The 25313-nt window shown below is 37.4% G+C and overlaps 1 protein-coding gene across 1 annotated transcript; it reads left to right on the forward strand.

The window, feature by feature from the left end:
* Nucleotides 1-1523: 1523 nt before the first annotated feature.
* On the forward strand, nucleotides 1524-24289 carry LOC149813973 (serine/threonine protein phosphatase 2A regulatory subunit B''beta-like). The gene is made up of 13 exons (XM_089991260.1): nucleotides 1524-2132; nucleotides 3359-3604; nucleotides 3699-3804; nucleotides 3897-3996; nucleotides 5519-5624; nucleotides 5804-5894; nucleotides 8461-8602; nucleotides 9180-9327; nucleotides 9444-9553; nucleotides 10476-10632; nucleotides 10712-10837; nucleotides 10975-11130; nucleotides 23545-24289. Exons 1-12 carry the CDS (start codon nucleotides 1983-1985, stop codon nucleotides 11113-11115), a joined length of 1623 nt encoding a protein of 540 aa, XP_089847386.1. The 5' UTR covers nucleotides 1524-1982; the 3' UTR covers nucleotides 11116-11130; nucleotides 23545-24289.
* The last annotated feature ends 1024 nt before the right edge of the window (nucleotides 24290-25313 follow it).

Below are 25313 nucleotides of genomic sequence, written 5' to 3' on the forward strand. Positions count from 1 at the left end.
GAGTGACACATATTAAACTTTGGACCTAATAGAGTGCACGATGACCTCAATCACTCTTGGGTTTTGGGGTCATGGTTATCCTTAAGATCTAAGGATTAAACTCAACTGCTGCAAGTAGAGAATGCATCCGAATATGGGTCTAGTAGGGTTCTCCCGGTTGAAACATACCGCCCTACTATGGATAAAGTAAACAAGCTTTTGGGGTATCTAAAATACACAGAATAATCAACCCCCATAACTTCGAGTTGATGCTTGGACAATGCTTCACCTGTGTACCAAGGGTATAAGAGGTTAAATATCGAAACAATGCATTAGCTCTAGGTTCAACGATGCTTGATTGTATAAGTGGATAAACGTTGTTGAGTCAGTCCTGCATAACCTTTGTGAATATGTCATGATCGGTATACAACTAGACTGACTGGGCAAATACCCGTGTTGTATCCGCATGACTAAGTGAAGTTCGATGAGTTGTCCTTAGATGCGTGTGATACAGATGCGTCAAGTATAAAGACTTGAGCTAGACATCCCTTTAAGACCCGAATGAGGTTAAGGCTAAGTCTTGGAAACTTGAGCGGTTATTCAATCACAGTCCAGAAGAGGTTTGCACTAAGTCATGAAGACTTGAGCGTATGTTCAACTCATAGCCTTGATGATGCTCTTGCGATATACGCTAAGTCATGGCGACTTGAGTGTCGTTATTGCGAACTGCGACTCTGAGTAGTCAACGCATTTACTTGAGTTGAATGGATGCATGATTGCTTGTTTACCAGACCATCAGTGGTTCTGACCCCGTTTTACGAGAATTTTAGGTGTTGGACCTGCGTTGCGATATGCGGAGTAATGCTACATCGAGTTCTGGGGTTTCTATAAACAGAGTTGTACTGCTTTCTTTTATTGAACATATACTGCTTTTTCTAAGCAGCGATGCTATAATAAATATGCGTTTTTCGATAAAATGGAACACTTTGGTGGTCAATGAGTTGTTTGACCACATACCTATAATGTGCTTGGAGTTTCTAAATCTGACGACTCATTATCGTCTGATTCCGCTGCTAAAAGCTTTTGTAAGTTCCACTGCAAAGAAAAAAAAATCATAAAAATTTTAACTTAGCTTTATTTTGAAAATCCGAGACATTACAAAGCCAGAGGAAAATTTGGACCCATGAAACAAATATCATCCATACAAAGAAATTTGGGTATGATTTTTTTTTTCACATTACTTTGATGCTTGATAACGTTTTGTCAATATTTTCTAAAAAATAGAAGAGTTTCGATTTATAAGGAAATATTCCATCTCCGAGCAAATCCTAACACCCAGATCCGTGGTGCGTTTCGGACCCTCCAAACTCGGTTGTAGAAAAGCTCCGACCCGAAGTACAATCTGGGTATTAGAAAGTCAAAGCCGAGTCTCGTCCGTGACCAAAGGACACCGAAAGGCTCCTGTCAGATGTCCGTCTTTAAGGCTAAAATAGTATTTTCCTTGTTCAGATATAAATACTCTGTAGCACCACTTCCCCCTGACTTCTTCGCCGTGGTTTTCTTTTTTCTCTTCCTCTTCTGCGAAAAGACGTTCCTTCGAATCCGATCGCTCGCTCGATCGAAACCATCGTCTCCTCAATCTCTCTCCGAACTCTGATTCTCTTTCCCTCTTTCTAATTCTCGTTCCGATTCCTCTCCTTCCCCTCTTTCACCCTCCATCGATCGAATCATTTTCTCTATTCTTTTTCTCGCTCGATTTTGGTGCCCGAATCGGGATAGTCCTCGATGGTTCTTGCGGAGAGCTGGAGAAAGGATCTAGAGTTAGGCCGCGTTTAGGCATCTTATTTGGATTCTTTGGGGGGTTTCTTCTTTTTTCGGTCGCTGGTAAATTGTCTGAATTCTGCAGAGGAGCTCGTGAGATCTAGGGCGTTTTGACCACCGTCTGTTTTTTTATGTGGAGAGTTTTTGGAGCAATTGGGCCGTGTAGGGTGGTTTGATCGGATATGGAAGTGGAATTATCGGGGGATGTTGTGTCGCTCGATCCCGACTTGCTGCAGTTGCCGGAAGTGTCGACGATCGCTTTGAAGTCGAATCTTTACTTGGCGGATGAGCTTTTCTCGCAGTTCCTGTCAATCCCAGTGACTGGTCGCTTGGTATAGTTCTTGGCGCAGTTTCTTTTCGTTCTGAACTTTTGCTTGTTATGGCCTAAATTCGTGGTGGCTCCCAGAGGTTTTTGGTGCATGCTAGTGTCGTTTTAGGGTTTTCCGAGTTTAACATACCATAAATGATGGTTTATGGAGGATGACATTCTGCCGGTGAAACAAAGATATTAGAAGCATATTCTTTCATCAAATCCTTCTTGCGATTGTGGGCACAAAATGGGTGTGAAAATAACAAAACAATGCTAATCTTGAGTCAGAATGTATTATTTCCTATTACAGAAATGCTAATCTCAAAAGCACGATTTTCTTTCTTCAAACTGCTTATGCATTTTTTATGTTCCCTGCTTGGTGCCATGCATATGCTTGGTTATGAAGAACTCGCCTCGTTTGCTCTTTTGCATTCCGCTGACCGCGTTCTTTGTGTCCGTCCATATAGCAAAGCTGGTCGACGCCTGCTGTTTTCACAGTGGTGGAAAATAGTGGGGCAACCAACACCCCTGTGTGAGTAGCTCCTAAACAGTCTTATCTCTTAAACCATCCTAAATGGCTTTGAAGACAAAGTCTTAACTCTGTCTTGTGTGGTGAGTGGGGCTGATAAACAAGCCGAACGAACTGAACTTGGATCGTTCAACGTTGGCTTGTTTTTTGTAACAAGTGGAGCCAAGCTCAAGCTCATACAAGTTGAAGCTAAGCAAGCTGAGTACGAGCTGGCTCATTAAAAAGCAAAACACTGTTTCAAAGTTGATCGAAATATGATTTGAACTTTAGACCTATTGAGCCAAGCTCACGAAACTCTTTCAACTATTTATTGTACACTATATCATGTGTTATAAATTATATCTAAAATATATTCATTACTACTTAATGAGACTGTCTTAGCTGAGCTAAATACCTGTTCTTTGTGGTTGGCTTGCCGAGCCTATTTTATGAGTTTGAACAACCTCTTTATGAGCCTAGAATGACCTGCGCCACTAGCACTCTTCTCCTTTCCTAGCCCTAATAACAAGGTGCAGGTTCGTGTTTTGTTTGTTTTTTTTTTCTTTTTGAATTGTCAGCGTGTATTGTTGTTACACACATTTCCTTAAAAAGTTGTAAAAATTATGGGCATTTAAACTCTTTTTTAGGAATATAATGTTGTTTAGGATAACATTGTTTAGGCTAGTTTAGAGGATGCGTATTATCCTTTTACAAATTTCTCACATATTCAAATAACACAGGTAAAATCCTTGCTTGAGGATGCAAAGTCTGGTATGACTTTGAGCGTTGCAGGCACCTCTATTAGCTCGAGTTCTTCTCCAACAAATTCTTTGCCATCAATATTTCCTGCTGGTAGTGCACCACCTCTTTCTCCAAGAAGTATGTCTGGTTCTCCACGTGTCTTGAAGCGCCTTGGATCTGGGCCATCTTCTCTAGGTTCTCCACTCAAATTAGTTATTGAGCCTATGAAGGAATTTATACCTCAGGCATGTACGGTCTGTTGGTTACTTTTGCTTGGAGCTCTCAAACTCCTTTTGCTGCCTGACAAGGGTTTTAATATCTTGTCTGAAATACTTGTAGTTCTATTTCAAAAATGGGCGACCACCTCCAAGTGAATTAAAAGAACAATGTATGTTTAAAATCAATCAACTTTTCTATGGTCATAGTGATGGAATTCAAGTTCAAGGTTTGAAATTTGTGCTATTTTTTATGTTTGATTATTCTGATATTTGTTTTACAATTTGCTTTACTGGCACCTTCTCTTGTTTGTTATGTCAGAATTTAGATATTTGATAAAGGAGGTATGCAAGCTGCCATCTTTCTTTTCTAGGGCCCTTTTTAGAAAGATAGATGTTGAGGGCACTGGCTTTGTGACTAGGTATGGAAAATTCAGTTCTGAAACTTCTCTTATATCTATTTGTTGTCTTCAAAGATTTCAAGGAATGTTTTTTTAAGGATCTCTATGCTTAATTTAGTTGATGAAATGATATTTGAACTCAATAACGTCAAACAATCTCCTTTATAATATATATGTTGTCCCTTCTATTATTTGATGATGGAAGCTTTATAATTGGTTCCTTATTATGAGAGTTGAAGAAGCATAAGGGTTTATGATTAGAGTGTTAAAAATGTATATATATATATATCTAATTTGTCTAATTGACTAGGTTAGTTTTTTGTTTTTTAGTTTCTTTTCAGCCCAAAGAGGCATTGGAGAGAGAGCCCAACGGCTCTATCGGAGCTGTTGGGATCTCTTCCAATGTCTCTTTTGGGAGACCTTTGGCTGGGTATAAATAGGGGTGAAACCCCCTCTCATTTGTAAGCTTCTTCTATGGGTTGACATCAATAAAAATATTATTTTTCATTTCTAGTTCTTGTGCCCTTTAGTGGGTGTTTGTGAGTGAACCTATTTGTGGTTCTTTGTGTGTTGTTGTTGCTATTTTGGTGGAACTCTTTTGAGTATTCATTTTTGGTGATTTAATTGAATATCTTCGGAGGAACTCATTTCCTTACTTATAGTTACTTTACTTTAAAATTTACCTGCCCAAATATTTTAATTCATTGCATAAACATGTATTTTTAATGAGAAAATGCAAATCTTTTTTTGGGATATTATTGATTTCAAGTATTTCATTTTAAAGGTTATTATTGATTTCAATGTGCTTCTTATATGGTCCTTTCTGTAAAGTTGTTTTATGTTTGGGAGATTCTATAATCACCTGCTGGGTTACAGATTAACCTACCAGTGCGTGTTGTGTCCTATACCTCAAGTTGGGTGTTTTTGTCCATCTAAATCTTATATTTTAGTATCTAACATTTGTAACATGGTATCTGTGGTTTGCGGTTTACACCCCTGTTTTTGAGTTCCCAATTTTTTTTCAAAACAGTATCTATTATTAAAATTCTAATACAATTTTGACAGAAACTAATTATATCAAAACAAATATTCTTAAATACAAATAGTTCCTTCAGAAGAAGAAATGCTGGAAAGACGAAATATCAAGACATCACCTGTTCAATTAAGTTCATGAATAATATTTGTTTTTTTCCTATATGATTACATGGATGTGACTTCCTTTTTTTTCATGTGTAATTTTTAGTTGGGTTTTCTCTCATATGAAAATTAGTAATTTCTGAAGTCTGGTTCTTTAAGTTGTTTCTATCTCCAAGGTTCTTATCTCCTTTTATTTTTCAACCTGATTAAACTAGCAGATGACTTGTGGCCTTTATTCACTTTTTTTTATTGTAGTGGCTATTTTTTTTCCGGGTAGTTGGGCAGCCAGGGGTGTGTGGTGGTGCTTTGGGGGGGGGGATGGATAGGTGGGGTTATTGTTGATTGTTGTGGATAGATTTTTCATTTATAATAATCAGCTAATGTAACATTAGGAATGTGGTTGCAGAGACCAATTTATTGATTACTGGATCAATAACAATATGTTGACAATGGATATGGCTACGCAGATTTATAAGGTTCTAAAGCAGCCTGGTCAGAATTACCTTACTCAGGTTTCTACTTCCTCCTCGAGTGATTATATGCTTTGCCTATTGTGTATATCTATCTGAGCCTGCTTATTGTGTATACATATCTGAGACTTTCTTGTATGCTTATAATTTTGTTTTTTGTTTAACTTAAATGTTTTCTTGTATGGATTCTAAATCATTCATACTAATTATTCCTGATACAGGAGGACTTTAAGCCAGTTCTTCGAGAACTTTTGGCAACTCATCCTGGTCTGGAATTCTTACAAGGCACACCTGAGTTTCAGGACAGATATGGTAGGTAAAGATTTGGTGCCTTGTTGGTTTTTGTTTTGTTAGTTTCATAAGTAATTATGGTAAAAGTTGCTTATTGGGAAGTGTGGAGAACTATTTTTTGCTAATCAATCTCTAGGTTTCTGTGTTTAATTTGAGTGGCGTTCTTTCTCAGTGTGTTGGCATTATTTGCTTTCCTTTTGTTTTCTTGTGGATCTGAACATAGTACTTGCTTTGGTAGAACCCACAAGCATGAATGAGCAGCTTCCTTGCCAGAAATCTTGTGTGTGTTGTAATCCTCACAAATCTAGTTATTATTTGTCTGTCTTGATAACCGTTCTTCAATCAAGGGGTCTATCCATACATATTTTTATTTGAGATAAATTCATAAATGTTTGAAATGTGTACTTTCCAATTACAGACATTTGTAATTGACCCAAAGCAAAAAAAATTATAATTTAATTTCTGGCGACGGTGTAACATTGTCCGACTGTATGACTGACTTTGAGGCCTGTTTTTTCTTATCAAATCTGAACTAACGTTTTGTTCTCTAGTTAACCTTCCTTTCAAGTAAAAAATAAAAACAACAGTTGAAAAGGAAAAACTTTAAGCTGAACAAAGTTGAATAGGTATATGATAATATAAAGATAATTAGTTGTAGTCCAGTTTCTATCACAACCTCAGAAAATAATGAATTGCCAGTCATGCCATGAATCTATAATACATTGTACAACTTGAGGGAGGCTATCGGGACATGATATGTGTTCTGGATTCAGATCTGGATCCATATTAGATCCAGATCCATTGTAAAAGACATTATGAGTTATTGTATCTTATCCGTCCATTTTAACCCCCATTATATGTGTTGTTGTATATTAGAGATTGGGGGCAGTATTGTACATTTGCACTTGTAATCAGTTATAGATTCCTAATGATAAAAGAAAGCAACCCCACATGTCCTGTCATTTTGATGTTTTAGGCTATGTCACATAGGTGCAGGTATGGGTGTGGATGTGGCGATGCAGCACTTTAAAAAAACTTGGGTGTGGGAGTGCGGGGAGTATATATATATATATATATATATATATTAACAGTTTTAAGTTAATATTACGTGTATGTGCATTTATGTATTTATATATAATATAGATAAAAATGGACTTGATTAGGGTTGACTGAAACTACTTTTGGATAGAAATGGACCTCAGTGTAGTTGACTTCACCTAACACAAAGGAAGCTGTGTCCAAGTGTCGCACCCGCTTGGGTGCAGGTGCGACGCGGGTACGGTGCCCTGTTAGAAGTATCCGTGTTACATAGGTTTTAGTGTATTAGCAACAGCCTCTCTTCTCTCTATTCTTCTTTTCCTCTCGGTTTCTCGGTGGATGAACTCTGATTTACAAGAAGCACTCCATCTCAACTGCTTTTATGACAATAGCACAGTCAATTTGAATGGTGAGTGGTTATGCTTGATGTTAAGGAAAAAAAAAAGACAAAACTTCAATACATTAATTTTTTTGTTCTGTTTATTGAACTTTTCTTTATGATTTTTTTATAGAAATGTAAATGTACTTGTTTGCTATAAATTTGGAAAGGAATTTAAAGCTTCATTTGGTATTGAAACTTGATTGGTTATCACCTAATTGGTTAACGTTTTTTCTGAAGTTGCCATTTTGTTTTTTCCTTTTCAAAATACTGGTTATTGTTTCTTCATGTACTTTTTTTAATAGAAAGAGATTTGAAAATGCATTAAAGTTCTCTACCTGGTGTAATTATGCATGGGTACAGAAAATAGAAGCTAAAGCATGAATTCTTTTTTTTTTTCCTTGTAACTACAATTTTTTTTTTTTTTATACTTTGGATTGTATGCTTTCTTTTCTTGACTGAAATTGTACCACTCAGGTGGTGGGAGTCATCTTCTTGAACCTTTTTGGTCGTTAATTTTGCTTATGCACCTTCTTCATATAGTGTTGAAGCTGTGACTTGGTGGTTTTGGCTAATCAAGCGCATAATTGCTTTACATATGGAATGATTCACCATATGTGGAAGCCCTGATTTTTGTCATGATCTATGCAATTTGGTTCTTTTCTTTTGCGAAGAGTTTTCCAACCAGCAATCTGTGTGCCTGGGTTTTATTGTTTGACCAATTAGTACATTGCTGCAAGTGCAAAGATTGTGTTGCGTTGTTGTTTGTTGGTGTAGATTTGCTGTTGAAAGCTCCTTAATTTCTACCTAGAGTTTTTGGGTATGTTTGGTTGCATCTCATGTGATTTGGAGTCACATGTTATCTGGAACCATATGATTCCAAATCACAAGGTGAAATATGTGATTTGAAATCACGAGATATGAGTAAGTTCACCCAAATGTGATTTCAAATCACATTCCATTTCTCATGGCTCATTTTCTGATGTTTGGTTAGCTGTGAAAATGAGATTCATTCTCTTGTTTGCATGAGAGTCTGAATTGCATGAGGTGTTACCAAACATACCCTTTTATGTTATCTCATTCTTCACAAGTTTATTTATTTTATTGTTTTTTATATATTATTTGCTATTGTATATTCTAATCTTGTATCTTTCTGGGTCAATGTCTCAGCTGAAACTGTAATATACAGAATCTTTTACTATATGAATCGATCTGGGAATGGTCATCTGACTTTGAGGGAGCTGAAACATGGGAATCTAATTGCTGCAATGCAAGATGTGGATGACAAAGATGATATTAACAAGGTGTTGAGGTACAATTTGGCAATGCATTGCTATTGGGCTGGGGATTGTAGTGGGTCCTCTTTACTTTTAATAGATATTCTCATCTGTTTTTTATTGCAAATTGCATTTTATTGGTGAATTTTGTGAATATTAAGAGCTCTTCACATGTGAATTTTTCTTAATTTGGAAAATTTTAATGCAATCTGGGTCATTTTATCGCCCCATCTGTTATTTCTGCTGCTTATCTTTTGGGTTGACAAATAACTGCAGCATGCATCAACAGAGACTGCTTTCATTGCACTTGATTTTATTTCTTGAAATGATTATTGTTTTTAACCTGTTTCTGAGAAATGTTCATTGATAAATATTGGCCTACCATTGTAAAATTTTTTTGGGCTTCCCTTCAGTCATTTGACAATGTTTCTTGTTATTATTGTTGATTCATGTGCTTTGTAGATTTATCATTTTTGCTGTGTTTCCTTTTCTCTAATAATTTGTTATCATGCTTAGAAGTAACAGTGCAACCATAGTGCAGTACCTCATTTTTTGAATGCAAGTGAAAGCTAAAATTGTAAATCAGCTTCTAACTTCTTTCTGGTGTTCCAGATACTTCTCTTATGAACACTTCTATGTGATATATTGCAAATTTTGGGAGCTTGACACAGATCATGACTTCTTTGTTGACAAAGAGAATCTCATTAGATATGGTAACCATGCCTTGACATACAGGATTGTGGATAGAATTTTTTCACAGGTCTCTTCTCTTTAAGCAGAAAATGCTTTTCAAAATTCATGATGTGATGATATCTTCTTTGTGATTAGGCTTCTACTTGTTTGTCAGTTTACTTGTTTTCTTGTTGTTTACACTAGATTCCCCGAAAGTTCACTAGCAATATTGAAGGGAAGATGGGGTATGAGGACTTTGTGTACTTTATATTGTCAGAGGAGGATAAATCAGCTGAGCCTAGTCTTGAATACTGGTACTATTTCTCACCTAATTTTGGACATCATATGCTAACCATCTCAGTTACATCCTTCAGTTATTAGCATTCGCCTGCCGCAGAGGTAATTTGATTAATCAGCTTGGACTTTGTGATGTGTGCTGCATTTTGTTCTTGTCTTTCTGTTGAAGTTTGTGTTTTTTGCCATGATAATACATGGTTAAGTTTTTTTCAACTCAAAAGTTTGTGAACTCTTTAGCTAGTTAATGAAACAAATAAGTACTTTTTGTGAAACAGTGTGTAGAAGACTTGAACATTCAATTAACTAAAGCTGTAAGTGCCCAGAACTGCCCTTGTTGCTGAGTGCAAGACATGGGCGCCTGGCCGGTGGGAGTGTCTAGATAACATATCATATGCACAGTAAGTGGGTGAAAAACACATAATTTTAGAAAAGGAATAATATTAACATGTACTTAGTTATGAGGAGGAGCATTTATGAAAGTAAAATTGAAGTGATGCATAAAGTCACACATGCATACACAGTCATTTATTTGTTCACCTATTTATTACATTTTTCACAATAATATTGTTAATCTGAAGGTTTATTTGATTGTCAATTGCTGACTTCTAATGATATCTCTGAGTTCAAGTAATATGGTAAATCATTGTCTCCGAAAGGTATCCTAGGGCTGTAATCTCTGAAGTATTATGTATTTGGAATAGCATAGTATTTTCAATTTTATTACCATTATTTAGCTTTTTTGAATATTATCTTGATGTTTATGCACCATTTGAAAATGTTGCTTCCAGAAATTTTCAACATTATGTGGTTATAATTTGCAATAAAAATTAATATTAATTGGTATTTCCACCATGTTCAACGAAAATTGATATTTATGATCAAGATATATGAATTTATCCCAAATTAGTCATTCATGTCATTTAATTTCTATTTTTTCAGGTTTAAGTGTATAGACTTGGATGGCAATGGGGTGCTCACACGCAATGAAATGCAGTTCTTTTATGAGGAGCAGTTGCACCGCATGGAGTGTATGGCTCAGGAACCCGTTCTCTTTGAGGACATTTTATGCCAGATGGTTGACATGATTGGCCCTGAGGTAGTCTTATTTCTTTTAATTGTCTTCTGCTTTCTGACTTTTTGCAAAAGGTTATTGATTCTTTGTTATTGCCATTCAGAAAGAAAGTTGTTTTACTCTCAAAGACCTAAAAGGTTGCAAGCTTTCAGGAAATGTTTTCAATATCCTGTTCAACCTGAACAAATTTATGGCATTCGAAACACGAGACCCATTTCTTATTCGTCAGGTGATTTACAAAGGACTTCGTTCTCATTGCAATTTCATGTTCTCATTGTTTTTTCCTCCGAGTTTGAGAAATGCCTACATAACATTGAACTGTTGGTGAACTCTAAAGCTGTTATATGCTTCAAAATGTCCTAGCAGGAGCGGGAGGATCCAACATTGACTGACTGGGATCGTTTTGCACATAGAGAATATATCAGACTTTCCATGGAAGAAGATGGAGAAGATGCCTCTAACGGCAGTGCAGAAGTTTGGGACGAATCACTTGAGGCCCCGTTTTAGTTGAGATCATCCCAAGTAAGTTGCTCTCCTTTGCTGTTGCAATTATCATAACCCTTTTGGATGTTTTGTTTTCTGAATATAATCTCATTTCACCTACAATATTCATAAAATTAAATGCGGAACAATTACTACGTTGAGTTAGAATTCTCCCATATGGAAAGAAACCACCTTTTTTGGCGCATTTAGTAAGGGAATGCATAATATTGATTCACTTGCTAAGCTTGATATCTGGAATGAACCTGGGATTGATCCATGAATAGTGTCCTATTTTTTCTGCATTGTCACCATGTTGTACTTCATAACCTGCATGGAGGTGGTTGTCCAAGATGCGAGCCTAAGGGGGCATTTGATTGCGTGGACAGCAGCGTCCATGCTTTGTGTGGGCCCCATGCTCCTATGCAAACAGTGGATGCATGGGACACCCCGAATGAGTTGTTCCGCGGTGTTCCAGACTCGGAGCAGCAGTGTTCGAAACACCACAGACATGTTTGGGAAAAAAAAAGAAACCACGCCCGACTCAACCCTGACCCGTCTCTCTCTCTCTCTCTTCCCCTTATCCTTGACCTTGAGCTCTGATGCCTCTGTTTCTCGATGGTTTCCCTATTGGCAGTGACCGGTTTCAGGCGTGCTCCTCATCAGTGCTTCTCTCTCTTGAAAGATTGATCTCAAACCTCTTTCTCTGTTGCCTTATCTATCTCCCTCTCATCTTGATCTCGGTGGTTCTCCTATGCCAACTTTTCTGCATGTATGATTTAGGGTGAAATTTTGGGGTTTCTATTTTGTGAATGGGATTCCTTTAATGATTGTGTTTTGCTCATAAACACGCAGATTTCATGTTAGCTGACCCTTTGATTTAGGTTTTTGTCCTTGTGAATGGATTGTAGGGTTTAAGATTGAGGGTTTTTGTATAAAAATAAATGTATTTGCTTTCCATTGTGTAAATTTTGCTCATGAACATGTAGATTTCATGTGGATTATCCATTTGATTTAGGGTTTGATCATTGTGAATAGATTTTAGGGTTTAAGATCGTTTTGTGGATTTTGTGCTTGTGTCCATGTATGTGTTGAACAAATCAAATGCGATAATGTGGACAATCGCAAACTTGTCTGGTCAAGATGAATGCCAGACACAGTGACAGTCATACCCATCTTGTACAGTACAACCCTGCTCCTGGCCATGTTTGCACAGATGGTGTTGTTCTACACAATCTTGTCCGAGCAATCAAATGCCCCCATAAGGCCCCAGTTCATAGAGGTAGGGCTCTCACTAAGGGTCTAGTCCCTCACGGAGACTGCCAATTTTACACGGGATCTTATTAATCAGCTGAACAACGTGATGAAATGTGGCCTCTGGGAAATCCATTACTGCCAGTCCTTAGCAGCCAATAGCTTATACCTTATTGACATGAGTGAGGTCTTGGTAAAACGGGCTTGTGATCCTTCAATCAAGCAATAGTTATTGAAGAATTGAATGTTTTATAGCTTTTCTGCAAACTGTTATGCTGTTGTTCCTAATTGAAAATCTACTTCTTAGTTGTTACATGTTAATTAATTTACATTATTGCTTGGTTTTTCTGGTTGTAATTGTTAAAATATACATATACTGTAAACCGAAATACCCTTCGGTCCTTTTACTCCATAGGCATCAGCCCACTTTATTTCCTTTTTTTACTTTTGTCTTTTGCACTTTATTTCTTCAGCCCACTTTTTCTTTTTTTACTTTTGTCTTTTGCACTTTATTTTTTTTGTCCTTTGCACCTTTGCTTTTGTATTTGTGTGATTGGGACAACTCCATATAGCTGTTGGAGCTGCCCCAACTATCAAAAATGTGACCGTTGGGTGCAACCCCAACAGCCATATGGGGCTGCCCCCATGTGCCTCTCTTGTATTATAAATATGCCCTCTTAGGCATTGTATAGTGCATCTCTCTTTTGAGTATCCTTATGCAATAACATTTGTTAGTCCCCTGTGTGAGTGGTTTCTTTGATTCAATCAAGTATTCTACTTGATTGAAAGTAAGTTCTTGCATGTGTATCGGATTCAATCCACTTCATTACATCGTATCAGAGCTTTGGTGATCCAAAGGCATTTTTCTAAAAGAAAGATCGTGTTGATTTCAAGAGGAGGATCATGGGCTTAGCAGATACAACAAAACAATGACTATTGCATCGAGAAGCATGCCGTTTCTCAAATAAGCCTTGTATTTCTTTCTTTCTCTCTTCTTTCATTTCTCTTCACATTGTATAGAAATGGAGAATGAGAGAGAAGTTATAATCTCCATTCCCGTACGCCTAAACGATACCAACTATGTGATGTGGGCATCCATAGTAAAACACAAGATATGGGAAAAGGGATTATTGGGCTTGGTGGATGGTATCGAAAAAGCGCCCAAGCTCATTCTTACGAAAAATTGAAAATGGGAAGGAAGTTGCTCTTCAAGGTGAGGAAATGGGTAAAACCATTTCCGATTATGAGAAAAAATGAAAAGAGTGGAGAATGGGTCATTCCAAAATTATTGGATGACTCATTAATAGTGTAGATATTTACAAATGTTCTAGCTTAGCAAAATTTGATTTTGTTAGCGATGCTTGAAAATATCTCAAGGACATGTATAGTCTTAAAGATATTGTCTACATATGCAATGTCCAAAATAAAGTAAGAACCATGACTCAAGGAGAGATGAATATTAGATAATATTACAATGCTCTCTCTTTCCTATGGGATGAATTGGCTCTTCTTGAGCCAAAATGGCATTGTCCTCAAGTTGTAGAACTCCGTGAGAATCAAATTAAAACAAAGCATTTTTACCAATTTGTGAATGAGCTTAGGCCCGAATTTGAGGGAACTAAATCGGCTCTCCTTCATAGAGGAGGTGTGCCATCCATAGTTGAAATTCTTAAAGAATTGATTATGGAAGAGAATAGATTGAAGAAACCATCCGCTTCAAAGGATGAAGATACCGTACTTACTATGTCCAAGCTCGGTAATCATACTAGGACTTACAAGCCTCCTCACTTTGTGAATATTGAGAATGGGAGAAATCCCAACAACTATGAAAGAAGCGATAAAAGAGGAAATCATGAGTACAAAAAAGGTGGCAAAATCATATGCTATCATTGCTCTAAATCGGGACACATCAAGCCTTTTTGTCCCAAAAGAAAGAAAAAAGATCACCGTGATGATAAGAGGGTTGCTTTGGTGGAAAGAAATGGTGTAGACGACTACAAATGCATTGGCTCACTGTCTTTTAACTCAATTAATGGAGGCGCTAGAACCAATGTTCAAAGGTCAATCTTCTTCCTTCTCGGGGGTGGCCGTATCCACAAGTGGTAACCCTGGTAAGACTTCTTGGATCTTAGATTCTAGTGCCTCGTTTCATATGACTCTAAATGAGTCAATATTATCCGAATGTCATTCTAACCCAAATAGTTCTTATGTTTCAACCGCCGACGGAACATCTTTAAAAATCAAAAGTTTTGGAACTTTTAAAAAACAACCAAACTTCCACGTACCAAGTATTAGAGTTGTGCCAAAACTAAATTTAAACCTTTTATCAGTTTCACAAATTATGAATTATGGTTGCAAAGTTTTATTTTCTTCTAATGATTGTTTAATACAGGATCTCCATGTGAAAGTATCTTCAACAAGATACTTTAGTCGATAACGCAACAACCTTAAGAATAAATGTGTGAACATACACACCCAAGAACACTTGTGCACAACAAGCACAACACACCGAATCACAAATGTGCACTTGCACCCATAAGTTTCATAAACACTAAAGAGGTTGGGCTATAATCCCAAATCCCTTGAGAAAATACAAGAGGAGCTGCCCATATATATAGGGCTTGGAGGAGGCCTTGGGAGGGGCTCCACATAGTCGTTGGAGCCCCTCCAACGGTCACAAATGTGACCGTTGGAGGGGTCCAACGACTAGTGGGTTGGGCCCCTCCCAATGCTAGTACAAGCATTAAATGCGAAAAATAAAAAAGAATAAAGAAAAAGAAAAAAGAAAATAATTACAAAAACATATTCTTGAAAAAGAATGTGTAAAATTCCTAAACTACCCTTACTAGGAATATATATATTTTATATATATAATTGGTAAATACATATACATATATTATATATATGTATATGTATTACCTTATATATATAAAATATATATGCGAAATTATAAGTTTGATTACATAATTTAACACCCCCCCTCAAACTTAGGGCAAGATGACCGAAAGTTTGCCAAGAAGAAAGTTGAACCGTGGGGCGCACAGGGCTTTAGTAAAGAAGTCTGCCAACTGATATTCGGACGTGACATAGGGAAGATCAATAACTCCTCGGAGATATGCTTCACGAACATAGTGACAGTCCATTTCGATGTGTTTAGTCCGCTCATGAAAGGTGTGATTCTTTGCAATGTAGATTGCACTCTTGTTGTCGCAGCATAGCTTGGTGGGTCCTTCAATTTTGATCCCCATGTCTTCTAGCAGTTGGTGAATCCAAACAATCTCCATGGTAGTAGTTGCCATGACCCGGTATTCAGCTTCAGTTGAGGAGAGCGACACCTTTTGTTGTTTCTTGCATCTCCACGAGATTAGTGAGTCTCCTAAGAACACACAAAAACCAGTGGTGGAGTGACGGTTATTTGGGTCACCTCCCCAATCTGAGTCAGTATAAGCAATCAATTTTAAGTCAGAAGAAGAGGACAGAAAAACTCCCTTATTTAGAGTACCCTTTATGTATCTTACGACCCGTAAGATGGCACTCATGTGAACGGATGTAGGCGCATGCTGGAACTGACTTGCAGTATGGACTGCATGGGATATATCTGGTCTGGTAATACTCAGATACATCAAAGATCCTACAAGCTGTCTGTAGGGTGTCGGATCCAAAAGGGGAACCCCATCATCAATTTTCATCTTTGCTCCTACAACCGCAGGAGTTTCACAAAACTTTTCATCTGTAATACCTGACCTGTCAATGATCTCAGAAGCAAGCTTAGTTTGAGATAAGAAATATCCTCTAAGAGAGTATGCTACTTCAATTCCCAAAAAATAAGTCAGAAAACCCAAGTCAGACATTTCAAATTTATCTTTTAAGATAGATTTTATACTCTTAACCCCGTTAGAATCACTCCCAGTGATTTCATCAACATACAGAAGTAAAATTACAATCCCTGCATTGGATTTTCTAACAAATAGAGCAGTGTCAGTAAAGCAAGAGTAAAAACCATTTTCAATCATAACAGAGTTAAATCTATCATACCAAGCCTTGGGGGCTTGCTTTAGACCATAGAGTGCTTTCTGAAGACGAAGCACCTTTCCCTTAGGAGTCTCCATTCCAGGAGGAGCATCCATGTAAACTTCTTCGCTTAAGTCGCCATTTAAAAAGGCATTTTTCACATCCATTTGATAGATGTTCCATTTGTTGATAGAGGCAACGGTTATAAGACATCGAACGGTGACCATACGAGCTACAGGAGCAAAAGTTTCTTCATAGTCAATACCATATTCTTGACTATATCCTTTTGCAACCAAGCGAGCTTTGTACCTTTCAAGGGACCCATCACTTTTAGTTTTTACTTTAAAAACCCATCGGCACCCTATTGTTTTCTTGCCTTCAGGAAGTTTTTGAAATTCTCAGGTTTTGGCTCTTCTTAGGGCCTCAAGTTCATTGTCCATGGCATTAATCCATTCAGGGGACTTTCGTGCTTCTTCAAAATTTCTCGGTTCGGTATAAGAGTGGATGGCACTAAGGCAGGCTCTATATCTTGGTGAAAAAGAGTCATAGGAAATGAACCTAGAAGGAGGCCTTCTACTTCTCTCAGTTCTACGAGGGATCACTTCATTCTGAGAGGTACTGGAACTGGCATCATTATATCTGTCAAGAGCACTCCTAAAGTTGTTTTGATCTCTATGAGAGTAGGTGATAGGGTCTCTAGGTAATTCAATAGGTTGATGTGACGAAGGTGGTAAGGAGATGTTTTCCTCGGTTTCAAGTTCATTTGTGTTACTTTGATCTGACTCATTATCACTAGTGTCATCGTCCTTGTTTAGTAAATCAAATAAAAAAGAATAATCCATATTTTCATTATGGGGGTCACAACGTTCAAATCCACTAATATTTTCCAAGAAACTTACGTTTCTGGAAACATACAATTTATCACTTTTGATATCATAACAACGAAACCCTTTTTGGGTTTCAGAATAGCCAAGAAAGGCACAAGGAATGGCTTTAGGAGAAAGTTTGTCATTCTTATCAGTGAGAACAAAACATTTACACCCAAAAACCCTTAACCTGCTATAATCAGGTTCCTTATCATACAGTTTTTCAAAAGGGGAAATTTTGTTTAAATTTTTCGGTGGGAGTCGGTTTATGAGATAGACAGAAGTAAGGGCTGCCTCAGCCCAAAGATTTTTTGGAATGTTTTGAGAAATGAGCAAAGTCCTAGTTGTTTCAATGATGTGCCTGTGCTTTCGTTCGGCTAACCCATTTTGTTGAGGGGTTTTCGGACAAGATTTTTGGTGAAGAATACCAAAATTTTCAAGATAACTTTTAAATTCATTTGAGAGGTATTCTCCTCCAGAGTCAGACCTAAAGATTTTCAAACATCCATTGAATTGATTTGAAATCATCATGTGAAAATTTTTAAAGGTTGAAAAAACTTCATGTTTATGTTTAAGGAAATAGATCCAACAAAACCTAGTATAGTCATCCACAAAGATCACATAATATGAAAATCCTCCTTTTGACATTACCGGAGCCGGTCCCCATACATCGGAATGGACAATTTCAAATGGTTTTGTCGTAAACATGGATCTTTGAGGAAAAGGCAAACATTTCATTTTCCCAAGAATGCATTCGATTACACAAAAAATCACTTTTACAAAGATGTTTAACAAAAGGCAAATAGGAGATTTTAACTATATTGGGATGACCCAATCTCTTATGCCATACATGAATATCTTTGTTTTGAACGACGTTGCAAAATTGACTCTTGGGAACTTGAAGAAAATCAACGTAGTAGAGGTCTCCTCTTCTAGAGCCTTCCCCAATCAATCTCCCGGACTGGCGATCCTGTATCCAACACTTATTAGAAGAAAATTTTATATCACAACCATGGTCCGAGAGTTGGGAAACGGAAAGAAGATTTAGGTTAAGGTTTGGAATAAAACGAATTTTTGGAACAAAGAAGTCTTGTTTTTCAAAATTCCCTATTCCTTTAATCTCAAGAGATGTTCCGTCCGCGGTTGATACAAAGGATGGAAAAGAGTTTTTAGAAAAATTTGAAAGAGAGCAATAGCTAGGGGTCATGTGAAAGGATGCCCCGGAATCTAGAAGCCAAGATGTCTTACCAGGGGAAGGAGATGACATAGCGGCTCCGGAAGTGCCTCCCTTGAGAAGAGGTTGTAGAGCTTCTACGATTTGTTGAAGAGAAAAAGACTCACTTGATGAGGAAGGGCGTTCTTCAATTTGAGATGCCATAGCCGTTGCAATCAATTTCTTCCATTTAGGACACAAAGGTTTGATATGTTCGGGTTCTTTACAATGATAGCAAGTCACTTTGCTATAGTCCCTTTTACCATACCGATCATTTCCTCCTTGACCTTGATTCTTGAAATGAGGAGGTCTATAGGTCCTCATGTTATTTCCCGGTCTTGACACGACATTAGCCATTTCACCATCTTTTTGAGTAGAGGAAGTAACAAGAATGCTAGAATTATTTTTGCCAATCCCCATACGGGTTTCTTCACCACTTAGCTTGGTGATAACATCTTCAAGAGAGGGGGATGTGAAGGCGGAGAGAAGAGAGGACCGAACTTGTTCAAATTCGGGTCTAAGGCCATTCAAAAAATTAAAGAACCGATCTTCTTCAAGTTGTTTGTGCCTTAATTCGATTGCCTCACCACTCCATTTAGGTTCCAGGATGGCAAGCTCGTCCCAAATGGAGGATAATTCGGCAAAGTACTCCCGAATGGTCATGTCATTTTGTTGGAGAGTCAAAGCCCTCTTTTGGAGAAAGTACTTGTGGGATAGATCTCTTGAGGTGTACATTTTCTCAAGATATACCCAAGCTTCGGAGGCCCTTTTAAATTTGATGATATTGGCGTTTATCTTGGTCTCAACGGATGAAAATATCCAAGATAAGATCTTGAAGTTCTTCATTTCCCAATCATCATGTTTCTTAGAATACTCTTCAAGAGCCTTTTGTCTTTCATCCCCTTCAAGGATCTTAATATCCGCTCCTTCAATAATGGTAATTTTGGGTTCCGGTTCCGGTATGGATCCATGAACGTAACCCCAAAGCCCCTTTCCTTTAATATGAGCTTCCATATTACCGGCCCAAACATGATAGTTTGAGCCATTAAGCTTAAACCCAAGGGAGAAATGAGAGTCTTTTTCGCCCATTAGAGAGGAAAGAATGCAAGGGATAGTACGTACCTTAATTACTTTTCGCGTCTTTCTTGACAAGAGAGGAGTCTAAAATATTGCTCGAAGAAGGTGATCCCCTTTGATTTCAAAAAACTTGAAGGCACGCTTTTCGAGGAATGCAAGAGGAGGCGAATCGTAATTCTTCTTCTTCAACGAAGCTCTGATACCATGTGAAAGTATCTTCAACAAGATACTTTAGTCGATAACGCAACAACCTCAAGAATAAATGTGTGAACATACACACCCAAGAACACTTGTGCACAACAAGCACAACACACCGAATCACAAATGTGCACTTGCACCCATAAGTTTCATAAACACTAAAGAGGTTGGGCTATAATCCCAAATCCTTTGAGAAAATACAAGAGGAGCTGCCCATATATATAGGGCTTGGAGGAGGCCTTGGGAGGGGCTCCACATAGTCGTTGGAGCCCCTCCAACGGTCACAAATGTGACCGTTGGAGGGGTCCAACGACTAGTGGGTTGGGCCCCTCCCAATGCTAGTACAAGCATTAAATGCGAAAAATAAAAAAGAATAAAGAAAAAGAAAAAAAAATAATTACAAAAACATATTCTTGAAAAAGAATATGTGTAAAATTCCTAAACTACCCTTACTAGGAATATATATATATTTTATATATATAATTGGTAAATACATATACATATATTATATATATGTATATGTATTACCTTATATATATAAAATATATATGCGAAATTACAAGTTTGATTACATAATTTAACACTCCAGTCTGGGAAGCTGATTGGGCAAGGCCATAGAAGAGGAGATTTCTATGTAATTGACAGTTTTGAGTTACAATCTTTTTGTAATTTTGTGAAAAAGAAAGATATAGAAAATTGGCACAAAAGACTAGGACATCCTAGTGTGACCAAATTATATTTGTTTCCATTTCTTACTAGTTATAAAGAAAAGAAATTGGTTTGTGAAGATTGCATTCTTGGCAAAATGAAATCTTTGCCTTTTGAATAAAGACATTTTATACCAAAAAATCCTTTTGATTTAGTAAATTCGGATGTGTGGGGACCAACTCATGTTATATCCAAAGGTGGGGTATCATACTATGTTGTGTTTGTAGACTACTATAGTAGACATTCTTGGATCTTTTTTCTTAAGCAAAAATCAGAAGTATTTGAATGCTTTAAATTTTTTTATTTTTACGTAAAGACTCAATTCAAAACCAACATTCAATTTTTAGGTTTGAAATGGGGGGGGGTTGTATCAAAAGAATTCAAAAAATTTCTTGACCTACATGAGATTATTCATAAAAAATCTTGCCCATACACTCTTCAACAAAATTGTTTAGATGAAAGAAATCATATACATGTTATTGAAACCACTAGAACACTTCTTATAACAAGAAATGTTCCAAAAATGTTTTGGGCCGAAGCCGCTATTATGTCAGTTTATTTAATAAATAGAATGCCTTCAAAAACTATTGAAAATATATCTCTTATTGAAAAATTGTTTAAAATCTTCTCCGATTATAAAAGGTTGAGAGTCTTTGGATGTAAATGTTTTGTTCTTACCCATAGAAATGACAAACTTTCCTTAAAAACAATTCTTTGTGTCTTTCTAGGCTATGCTGAAAATCAAAAGGGATATAGATGCTATGACATGGAAAGAAACAAGTTATATGTTTCACGAAATGTTACATTTCTGGAAAATGAAGACAATTTTAGCAAAAAAAAATCCAAGAGAACTATGATTATTAATTTCTTTTTTATCTTATCAATGACCATGATCGGTGTGAAAACATTCATAATAAGCATGAGAGTGAAGATGATATTGACCCCCTTCATACTACTATACAAACATACACTCGGCGGACCGAAGATCACCCACCATGTGCTCTAGAAAGATAGTCACAAAATCAAGATACAGACTCTGCTAGTATTAAAAAATCAATAAGAATTTTCAAGGCCCCTAGTAGATTTGTATCATATAATTCCTTTGAACCAAGATACTGAGCATGTTTAATGGCTATACATTCATATACTGAACCATCATCCTATTATGAAGCCAAAAATCATCAGGAATGGATTAAAGCAATGAATAATGAATTAAAAGCTTTATAAAAGACAAAAACTTCAGAAATTCAAACATTACCCAAAGGACAAAAAACTATAGGATATAGATGGGTTTACAAAATTAAAACTAAATGGGATGGGACATTAGAAAGATATAAAGCTCGATTAGTAGCTAAGGGGTATAGTCAAGAATATGGAATTGAGTATGATGAGACCTTTGCCCCAGTTGCTCGAATGACGACTCTCAGAACCCTTATATCTATAGCATCAATTCAAAAATGGCCTATCTTTCAAATGGATGTAAAAAAATGCCTTTTTGAATGGTAATTTAGATGAAGAGGTTTACATGGATCCCCCACCAGGTTTGAATTTAGCATATAGAAAAACTCTTAGGTTACGAAAAGCCTTGTATGGATTAAAGCAAGCTCACAAAACTTGGTATGATATATTTAGTAATCTAATGGCTTAACTTCATTTTAAATCTTATTTTACTGACACTGCATTGTTTGTTAAGTCTTCCAATGCAAGGATGGTTATACTACTACTCTACGTGGATGATATGATAATCACAGGAGGTGATAAGCAGAGAGTGAATCATATCAAAGATGTGCTTAAAAGCAACTTTGATATGACAAATCTTGTTTTTTTAAGATATTTTCTTAGTATTGAAGTGACTTACTCACCTCGTGTTTATTTTTTGTCACAGACTAAGTATGCAACAAAGATTACTGAGAGATCAAGACTCTCATATGAGAAACGGGTTGACACTTCAGAGGTCATAAATGCAAAAATGAAGAAGGATGATGGAGAACCTCTGCAAGATCCAACCCATATAGACAAATGATTGAAGCTTTGTCTTACCTTTCTATTACTCGTCTTGATATTTCTCATGCTATTCATTCTGCTAGTTAATTTCAGCATGCTCCCACTACAGTACATATGAGTGCTGTAATGGGAAGGAGGCTCGTCTGAAGAAGAAGAAGACAACGAGGAAAGAGAGAGGCAAGAGGGAGCTCACCTGAAAGGGGGCCGGAGGTTGCATCGCTGGCACAGAAAGGACCGACGTCGGGTGGCCGGAAATCCAAGGTCCGCCGGACGTGGGGCTTGCCGGCATCAGGTGGTCGGAAAACGAATGGGAGAGAGGGAGCCTACGGCGGGGGGAGAAGGCGAGCGAGGAGAGAGAGTGAGCAGCATATGTTTTATCGGGTTTGGATTCGGGTTGGATTTGAATCCCTACCCTGCGTGCTTATTTAAAGCACACAATGTATGTTTTATCGAGTTTGGATTCGGGTCGGATTTGAATCCAACCCGGGTCCTTTTTTTTTAGCCGCACTTCCGCACCCATGTTTTTTTAAAGTGCCGCATCCCCGCACCTGCACCCGCACCCGCACCCATGTGTCATAGCTTATAGAACCTTTGACATGTTTATTAGATGCTATTTTAGGGTGCTAGAACTTACATTGTGAATTGTATGCACTTGTGCTTTGGATCATCAAAACCTTGTTTTCACGTGTTCCTTTTCCTAAAAGAGTGGAAAAAGGAACATGTGGGTAAGTTGGTGGCTTCCTAAGCGTGCTCTCCATGCCTATGCCTGAGCCTTGCCTATCAGATTTTATTATTTTTTCTATTGTGGGCTTAAAGTGAAGAAATCTCTTATTTCTTTTAAAAAACTCGGTGCTTTGCCAATAAAAAATAGAAAATTTTCTCTAACAAAAGAGATTTGAGATATCAAGGTGACTATTCTATGGAATAAACGTGTAAACTATATTGAGGTTGCTTTATTGTCAAACAGGATCCTCAAAATATCTTTTTGTAAAATGATTTAAACCAGAGCTATTTTGGAGGGGCTGACAGGGCCCTTGGGTGATGATTAATGTGTTATGTAATTGTAGAAGAGTTTGTTTTCTCAAGCACTTTTTTTTCCGATGTTATATGGTGTATTTTTCGCAGATATGTCAGATATAGAGAAGCTATTTACATCAACCGAGCATTCAAAAGGTGTCAATGTGCTTTTCAAGGCCATTCATGAAATGGAGATCTTTTGATGGAAGCACTTAGGGCTTGGGTTATAATGAATGATCAGTGAGAAATTAAGATCTTCGTCAGCCAAAACAATGTTCGTGATGTTCAAATTTATTGGCACGTTCTATCAGCTCTCTCCAGAGAAAGCGCGAAGCATTGTAGAGGGTCATGGTGAAAAGCTTTCTGGCTTACCATCAGCAAGCAGGACAGTGATTAGACCTTGTTACCCATCTGGTTTCAGGTAACAATAGCTTCAAAGTATTGGCCAAAATTTTCAAAATGAACTGGTTTTATTTTCTCATTCTTCATCGTCCACGCCTGCCTTGCACCCCTTGTCTACCTCCACACTGTTTATTTCTCTTTTTTTCTGAATCTATGTCAACGTGAGCTCGCTTTCTGTGCTTTTCCTTTACTGGCACGTATGTTCAGGTGGGGTGGTAATTTGGCCTTATGTATGTCGAACTTCCTCTGTTGTTCTTTGAGTGGTGTTGTAAAGAAACGGTTGAGGTTCATCTCTTTGTTGCTTTATACTGTTTATAGAGATGCAGTTCTTGTCATGTACAAGGCAAAATATGGAAGTAGGCTGTTGAGGTTCATCTCTTTTTACCTTTAAAGCATGTGTATGAGTCCAGAGCATATGCTGTCAAATCTATGTTGATTCTTTTGGAAGTAATCTTGTGATCTTTTAAACTTTTTTAAAAGATATTATTTTTAAGCTTGATAGGCCCGTCTTCCAGGGTTTTATTTCCCCATTTCTAAAATATCCACAGGTAAGGTGAGGAATTTTTTCTACTTTATGACTTCTGAGATTTTTTATGATCTACTGTCCATCTGAATTTGTGGTTGCTGAGACATGCCTGACTGTTTCGGTGGGGATAGAAATACAAAAACTTTCGACTTTTGTGAACTATATTAGTTCCTTGTTTATCTGGTCGTTAGACCACTGAGTTGGCTCCTGTATTATTCGCAAATGGCAGAGCATTTAATCTAAGGAGTTTAAAGTTGCATTGTGTCAATATCCCTGATATTTACAGGATTGAAAGGAAAAAGAAACGAATATGCCCTAACAGAATACTTGCCATTATCAGCAGCATGGATAGTTTGCTATATGTGTGGATTTGATAGTGGTTGGTCAGTTTTTTTTAAGTCTCGAGGTAAATTTTTGTTAGGGTGACAATAGAGCATGAAACAGAGGAAGCAGGTTGGTGGATTGCGGGTATTGTAGTAGTTTGCTCTGGTGGTGGTTTTGGTGCTATTGCCTTGGATTTTTCAGTGGAAAGCCTTTGTGCTTGCTTTCTCCTTGAATAAATAACATTGACCATGTGTTGTACATGAGTTCTAGTTTTGGACGATGCCTCATGTATGTTGGTCTGTAGATTCAGCCTTTTTGCTTTCAAAATATGCGGCCTTGCTTAGAGCGGGAACAGTTGGACTGGATCAAGCATCGCATTGTTTAGTCCCTGTTTGTATGCATGGTAAAGGCTGATTCCGCTTTTCTAGAGAGAATCAAGAATGCTCCTTGTTTCCATCTCTTGAAGCATGATTGGGGTCCTGGATCTAGGCCACTTATCAAACGAAATTGGTGGTGCTTGCAAGGTTTTGGTTGGTGACTAGTAGATATAGGTCTGCCCTTTCGGAGGTGACTCAAAGAGGCAAGGCGGTATCCAATAAAACAGGATGCATTTGAGTTCTCATGA

The sequence above is a fragment of the Nuphar pumila genome, chromosome 16 (assembly GCF_984573655.1).
Source record: "Nuphar pumila chromosome 16, dmNupPumi1.hap1.1, whole genome shotgun sequence".
Taxonomy (NCBI): domain Eukaryota; kingdom Viridiplantae; phylum Streptophyta; class Magnoliopsida; order Nymphaeales; family Nymphaeaceae; genus Nuphar; species Nuphar pumila.